Below are 7720 nucleotides of genomic sequence, written 5' to 3'. Positions count from 1 at the left end.
TAATCTCATCCAAAACATACCTTCACAGAAACATCCAGGACATCTGATCATGTATCTGGGCACTGAGCCCCAGCCACATTGACACCTAAATTAACCATCATATAAAGAGAACTCGTGGTGAGGAGAAAGGCATGTGCACAGAGAGAGATGAAGTATGTTTTTCTTCGTTTCTGGTTACTCTGTTCCATCATGTTGTAGCAGGTATACTTGAGTTCCAACTAACTCAAATACTGTAAAATTTACACAAAGAAAATTTCCTGAAATATGTCATAAACTTTCTTTTCTAACCCTAAAGGGTTGGAAGATATGCAAGATCAAAGCAGGAGTCTCTATCTAGTTTTCGTACTTAAAATGTACCTTTCCTCTTTGAGAAATTTAAACTTAATTTTGAGATAGTTATACATCCACATACAATTGTAAGAAATTATAGCGCTCCTGTGTACCCTTCATGGTTTTCACCAGTGGCAACATCTTGCAAAATTATAGTACAAGAGTTTAACAAAATTAGTCACGTTGATACAGTCCATCGATTATATTCAGGTTTCCAAGTTTCTCATATATGAATTTTGTGTGTGTATATGTCTGTGTGTGTCTGTGCATGTATTTACCTCATGCAATTTTATCATATGGATTCACCATCAAAGTAAAGGCACAAAACAAGAGTTTCATTCCCATAAGGATCCCTCATGTTGCCCTTTTAGTCACACCCACTTTTCTTCTGTCCCCTTAACTTCATCTTTAATCAAAGGTAACCCTGACTATTTTCTTCCTAATTTTATCAGCTCGAGAGTATTATATAAGTGGAATCATACAGGATGTAACCTCTCGGGGTGGGCTTTTTCATTCAGTGTAACTTGCATGGTAATTTACCTAAGTTGTTATTTTTAGCAGCAGGGGACTCTTTTTCATTGCTGAGTTCCTAATATTGAATCAACCTTGCATATGAAGAATTAATTCTACTTGGTCATAAGGTATCATTCTATATATACATGATGGATTTAAAATGCTAAATGTTTTGAGAGAGCTTGTGTGTATCTTCATGAGAGATACTCATCTATACCTTTACAGTTTTGTACTTTCTTTGTCTGCTTTTGGTATCAAATTAGTACTGGCCTCATAAAAGATTAGGAAAAGTTTCCTCTTCTAATTTCTGGAAGAGATGATGGACAGTTCTACTTCCAATGTTTTGTAGAATACTTCAGGGGAATCATCTGGACCAGGACATTTCTTTTTCAGAAAAATTTAAATTATGAATTTAGTTTCCTTAATGATTATGTAACTTTTCAGATTATCTATTTTATAGGTATGTTGGTATCTGATTTTTGAGGGGTTGTTCCATTTTCTCTAGGACACAATTCATGAGAACAGTAAAACTGTTCATAGTAATCTCTCACTGGCATTTTAATGACTACAGGATCTATCATGAGAGCCCATTTCCCGCCTGATATTGATGATTTGTATCATGTCTATTAGTTTTGTCATAATTACAACAGGTTAATGAATTGTATTTTACCATTTGAAGAATGAAATTTTTTCCATATTTGCTGTTTTTCTGTGTGAATTACAGTGATTTCTGCTTTTATCTCTATTATTTCTATCCATCTCCTTTGAGTTTATTTTGCTCTTTCAATTTTCTTGAAGTACAAATTTAAACTACAGATTTGAAACATTTCTTAATCGCATAATGTGAGCATTTAGTGCTATAAATATTCCCCTCATCTTGGCTTCAGCAGGGTTCTACAAGTTTGATATGTTGCACTGTTTTCACTTAGTGCTATGTATTTTTTTGTTATTATCTTTGAAATGACTTCCTGCTTGGCCCATCGTTTATGACTATGTGGTTAACTTTCAACGTTTTTAGAGGTTCTCCTGTTGTGTGTTATTTAAAAGTGTAGTTTGATTCCATTGTGGTTGAAGAATGTATTCTTCATGATTTCATTTCTCTTGAATGGGTTGAAGTGTGTTTTATTGCTCAGGATAAGGCAGAAGATTCATGAGTACATTAAACAAAACATGTAGAAGTTCCTTCATGGCTCAGGAGGTGAGAGGATCTGGCATTGTCACTGTTAGGGTGTGTAGACATTCTATAATCATGCATAAATTATGTAAGCTATTTAAAGTTTACTTTTCAATCATAAATAAATTCCAACATAGGATATAAAGATAATGTAAATTCTACATTGATAATGTAAGATGCCAGAACTTAAGTTTTAAAAGACCAAGGATTGTGCATGTATGGGTGAGTGTATACCAGCCTTTGTGTCCAGTCTGGCCAACAGCCTGTTTAGGTAAATACAGATTTGTTTTCACATGGTCACACTTAAAAATAAGTGTTGCCTGTGGCTGCTTTCATCCTACAACAGCAGAGTTGACAATTTAAAACAGATGAAGTATAGTCTTTAAAGCCTGAAAATATTTACATTGTGATCCTTTACAAGACATTTTCGCTGACCCCCAATATTTGCAGAAAAGAATAGAAGTAAAGTTACTGCATTGCAAATACGTACATTTGTTTACTAAAAGTAAAACTTGATTTCCACAAGAAACATTAGATAAAATATATTCAGGTTTCACAAAGAATTGATCAAAGACCTTATGTATTAAATTAAAACCATTTTTTTCCCTCACTGACACTGTGGCATATGAAAGTTCCCAGGAAAAACCCTAGATCCTCAACCCTCTTCACTAAAATCAGAAAATTATCACTGGTTATATAAGGTCTTAGGACTTCTTCATCAAAAGCTACCTGGGGGTGGAAGCCAGTGGGCTGGTGAGGTTGGGACCACTGAGCTCAACATGATCTAAGTCTCCCCCAATACATTAACGGGCCATGAAATCTGAGTCACCCATTCCCCCGATTGTTTTGTCCTCACTGGGGTGAAGAGGAAGCTGCCTCCACCATTTTGAACATTGCAACAACACAACTAAGATGATAGGATGCTCCCCGACCCACAAGGCACTGAAGCAGAAAGTCCTATTCTTACAGCCAAGCCTTTTCCTCTCTGACCAGGCAAACCACACAGGACACCCTGGAGGAGTGGAGGATCACCCCAGCCTGTCATGTGGCCACTTCAGAGAGGCAAAGAGAAACTCTCTAGAGGTAAGGGCTGCCTCCAGCCTCCATTCTCACGACTGGTGAGTGTCCAGATGGCTGAACGGCACAAAAGCAGCTCTCCATCCCCAGAGTGTTCAGGGATGCAGAGCATGGAACCGATGCCCCAGAAGCCCCCTAGCCCAGCAGGCTGGAGAGACAGGGATGATGAGGCTGTCCCTGGGGCTAGTGAGAGCTGTGTACTCCCAGGAGCAGCCTGGGCATCCTTGTCTCTGTGGAGGAAAGACGTAGTCATTCACCTGTGGTTAGAGTCTGCCTGGGATCTCACACATGCTTCGTTCCTCTCAGATCCCATCTCTGTCTTCTGAGGACCCGTGTCTGAGGACACAGGCACATGCAAGATGACAGTGGACCAAGTGCATTTCACAACAGAACAATTTTATCCATGTTTTACATCCCCCATCGCAAAGGAGCTACTGTTCCCACCCACACAGACCCAGACCCAAGTCCCCACCACCTAAACCCACCCACCCCCACCCCCCTCCTGGCACTGGTCATTCTGTCTTTCCTCCCCACCCCTATGGCAGCCAGGATGGTTGCTGGTATCTGTAGGAGCCCAAGGCTTCCATGGGGGCTGCCCAGTTGGACTGACCCTGGAGGGCTGGCCCACCGTTTCCTACTGGCTGCAGTGCCACTTCCTCCTCCTCCGTGTGACACATGGGTCACACCGGTTCCTTTTTGGCTGGGAAGGGTCAACCAGCCCCAGAGCCAGGGTGTGCCCCCCAGAGCCTCGCAGGTCAGCCCTAGGCCTGGCCAGGTCCTCAGCAGCAGCCAGGCCTCCACACAGAGCCCGCTTTCTAGACTTGGCAGCTTCCAGGGGGCCTGAGCTGAGGCCAATTCTCTGGGGAAAGGGGGCCTGGGAAGCTTTCTGGGCCCTCTGCCCTGCAGTGCAGACAAGACCCGAGGCAGGGACAGGGCTCTGTGGCAGCCCCCAGGGCAGCAGGCTGTAGTGAAGGCCCAAGAGGAAGGCCAGGCTGGGGAGCTCCTCCTCATCCTCACTGAACCCGTGACCCAGCCCTGGGGCTCCACTAAGAGGAGAGGCCTCCCTGAGACCCTTGCTGGCCCTGGGTCCTGATGGAGGGCCCGAGGGGTTTGTGCCCTGGCGAGGAAATGGCTGTGCAGTTCCAGCCTGAAGGGGCTCCTGCTGTCCTGGAGAGGGCACAGAGCCTTTGTGCCTGAACAGGCCCCTTTCTGTTTCGGGGTGCCTTAGATGGCCATGGAAATCCATCTGGGGTGTACAGGGTTCATCTCTGACCCCGGGCTCTGGGCCTTGCTCGTTCCTCTGGGCATCTTGTTGGGCCACAGACTCTGAAGGTCTTGAGTCCAGATGTGGTGCCCTGTGATTGGGAGTGGCTGGCACCCCGTCGTCCTCCTCCGAGGCCAGAACGTGTGTCTGCACCAGCTGGTGGGAGAGAGGTGGACAGTGAAAGCTCTGTACCCTCCAGGGAGCGCCGGGGCTTATGGGCAGGGGGAGGTGAGATGGGACTCACATCCACAGACAAAGCCTGTGGCCCTCCTGCCTTCCTCCTGCACCTTCTCCCCAGCAGGGTCCTTGCCCTGTCCCCAGCTCCCCTCCTCCCCTTCCATTCCTCCTGCCCTGCAACCACCTGGGCAGCCTCACGGGTGCAGGGCCTCTCCGTCAGGGGAGGGAAGGACAGAGCCTTCAGGGCCTCCTGCTCTAGGGCCCTCCCCAGCCCTGGCTGACCTGGGTCCTTTCCTCCTGGATTTCCAGGGTCACCTGGGTTCCCCCCCTGCCCCCAGTCTCCCTAGTGTCAGTCCCTCCCCTGGCCACCTCTTCAGGGGAGAGTCCTTCCTCCTGCTGCAGCTCCTCAGCCAGGCCCGAGAGATCCAGCTCTGGTTCTGGGGAAAGCAACTCTGCCAGGAATCGGGGGTGAATGACCGCCTCCACCTGGAATGGAAGGGAGAGGCTGTGAGCAGCCTTGGCAGGAGTGCCCTGGGAGGCGGGAAGGCCTGGGAGAAATGTGACTCGCAGAGGCCAATCCAGAGCCCCCCTCACAAAGGGGGAGCTTTCAAACTCCCATAGGTATTGTCTACTCTCACATAAACACACACACACACTCACAAGCAGGTGCACATGCAGACACATGGGCTCCAAAGCACAAACACATAGGCACCGACACAGACACACAAAGGCCTACAAAGAGAGAGACAGACACCAACATGTACAACTTTCACATCCACATATACACATCCTATGCACCAAAGTACACTCAGACACACAGGAAGACACACAGATGTCAGGGTCAAGGACCAGAGCATAAATCCCATTATCCTGGGCCAAAGCCAGAACTAGGGTGCGAAGAGCATCTCTCCCTGGAATCCTGGAGTCTCAGACTCCAGGCCCAGCCCACCTTGGTGTCAAAGGCCTCCTGGGAACACAGCTTGTCCACGTAGCTGAGGAGATCCGGGTCTGGGAAGCAGCCGTCCTCGTCCTGTGGCAGCTCATATCCATCGTCTCGACATTCCATACCTGACTCCCCTGTGGCTGAGGGGCCAGGACCCACCAGTGCCTGCGGGATGTCCCCATGCTCCCTGCGAGCCTCAGGGGCAATCTCCTTGGGGGCCTTGTTCTCCAGCAGCTGCCAGGCTCTGCGTGGCCTTGGGTGGGTGTGCTGGACCCTGGGGCCGTGTTTCCTTGGAGCACAGGCTGAGGCAGAGCAGAAGGAAGGGAAAGTGAGGGGACCCAGCACCCAGATGCTGACCGCTGAGCAGGCACAGGGGAGGGTATTGTTGTGGGGCAATGGATATGCATGTGGGAAGGGGGAGGAGCAGCCAGAGCCTCAGGTTTTGTGGGAGGCCAGATTCAAGTCAGGGACAGGTAAAAGTCAGGTGTGAGAATGTGTGGAACATCTAATGATCAAGGGTCTCCCCACCAGCACACTTGTTAGGCAGATTTCACAGGGGCCCCTTAGACAGGGAGGAGGGTGATGAGGTTCTAAATGGACCAGGTCCACACCGCAGAGGGGAAAGGGGTGACTGAGACCCCCTCGGGGGCCATCCGTGTTGAAAGACCAATGCCCCCTTGAGGGAAAAGGACCAATCTGGGAACAGGGACCATGCTTAGGCCTCTCTTACCTGTGCTTTGACGTCCAGGGGGAAGGTGATTCACAGACTGAGTGCCCCTTTTGCGGGATGTGGGTTCCTGAGGAGCCAGCTTTGGTGGAGCAGGAGGAGGCATGCCCTGTGCCCACGTTGTGCAGGACACGTTCCCCATCCTGATCTCATCCTCTGCCTCAAATTGCATGAACCTGGGGGGTGTTGAGGGACAGGCCCCAGTGAGAAAACCACCTGGGCTCTGGAGCCCACCCAGGGCAGCAGGACCGAGGGGGTGAGGAGAGGGTGTCCTTGGGGCTATCAGGGCCCTGTGAGGTGCTGTTGCATCAGGGAGCTGTTCTGGCGCAGGTCCAAGATCTGGGCCTCTTCCTGCCTGACGAGCCCTGGAGCTGGAGGGCATGGCCCAGCAGAGACCCAGGTCAATCTCTGGGACCAGGCTTAGGGGACACCTGGTGGGCGGTGGGGGCCCCTGCTCATGTGCCCCCGGACCTTGTCTGACCCAAACTATGGAGATGGCCAGTGGTCTGGTCTGGCATGTGTCCCCACAGAGCCCTTGCCCAAACCCAGAACCTGGGGCTGGGAGTGAGAGTCCGGGAAATCACGCATGAGTCAGGACCGAGCACAGGCTGGAGTGGTGATCCTACCCTTAGAGGTGAGGCATCTCTTGCCACTGAGAGCTAGCTGCTCCTTTGGTTTTGTTTGGAAACTAGGAGATTCAAATGCAGAAATGACAGGGAGGACCAGAGACCCTTGGGCTTCCCCAAGGATGGCCGGTTGCCCATTCCAGCCACCACTGATGAGGAGAGGCTTAACACATGCTAGGTCAGTGATGGCCAGGCACCCAGCATGAAGGGGTGCCAGGCTGCCAGGTGGAGTCCTCACCCCTGCACAGCCCCCATGCCTTCAGGGGACCCCCTCCTGGGCTGCCGTGCTCCCCAAGGCCATCCTGAGGCCTCCCCACATCAGCATCACGGTAGGGCAGAGCTCCTGGGACAGGCAGGCTGGAAGAGCCAAGCTCTCCAGGTGGCAGAGGGGATTCTGGAGGCCAATAGGATTAGGGGATTCAGGGAACAGGAGGTGTCAGGTGCCAGCCTCCTCTTGCATCCTCTCTGATTGCTAGCACCATAGCCAGATCCTGCCCTGGGGCCTGCCCATCACCCACCACCCACCCCACCATATCGCCCATGGCCCAGGACCCTGACTCACTTTGCTGCCATTTCATAAAAGGCCATCCTCTCAACGGTGCTCATGTGCTGCCATTCCTGCATGGCCTGCCGCATTCCCTCCTCCAGCGTCATGGTGGGCTTCAGGCGAGCCAGGGTGCGAAGCACTGGGCTGTAAGCCCTCAGGGTCAGTCTCTTGGTACAGCCCAGCCCCCAACTGCCCAAACCCACCCAGCTCCAAGGCCTCCATTGGCCCCACCCCTGCCAAACCCAAGCTCAAGAGGGGGAGACGAGGGTGTCTGCAGAGAAAGGCAAGCCTTCCTGGTGCCTGGTGCCACCACCTCCCACTCACCAGAGGATGCTTGTCCAC

General features: G+C 50.5%; 1 protein-coding gene across 1 annotated transcript; it reads right to left on the bottom strand.

Moving 5' to 3' along the window:
* Positions 1-3469: 3469 nt before the first annotated feature.
* On the bottom strand, positions 3470-7720 carry LOC146396312 (NUT family member 2G-like). The gene is made up of 5 exons (XM_084993358.1): positions 7394-7720; positions 6209-6381; positions 5485-5780; positions 4905-5021; positions 3470-4514 (listed from the first exon to the last, which is right to left on the bottom strand). Exons 1-5 carry the CDS (start codon positions 7483-7485, stop codon positions 3729-3731), a joined length of 1464 nt encoding a protein of 487 aa, XP_084849484.1. The 5' UTR covers positions 7486-7720; the 3' UTR covers positions 3470-3728.

Source organism: Sus scrofa, chromosome 14 (assembly GCF_054392235.1).
Source record: "Sus scrofa isolate SSC_HxYL_T2T_F1_AM1 chromosome 14, Sscrofa_HxYL_maternal_Yorkshire_Landrace_v2.0, whole genome shotgun sequence".
In the NCBI taxonomy this organism is placed as follows: Eukaryota; Metazoa; Chordata; class Mammalia; order Artiodactyla; family Suidae; genus Sus; species Sus scrofa.
The sequence above is the reverse complement of the archived record's forward strand: the minus strand, read 5'-3'. Positions and strand labels throughout refer to the sequence as shown.

Coding starts and splice junctions, on each gene's coding strand:
- LOC146396312 (XM_084993358.1), bottom strand. CDS start 7,485: ATGACGCTGGAGGAGGGAATGCGGCAGGCCATGCAGGAATGGCAGCAC. Junction 6,382..7,393: donor TTTTATGAAATGGCAGCAAA/GTGAGTCAGGGT, acceptor AACACCCCCCAG/GTTCATGCAATTTGAGGCAG. Junction 4,515..4,904: donor AAGGACTCTCCCCTGAAGAG/GTGGCCAGGGGA, acceptor CTCTCCCACCAG/CTGGTGCAGACACACGTTCT.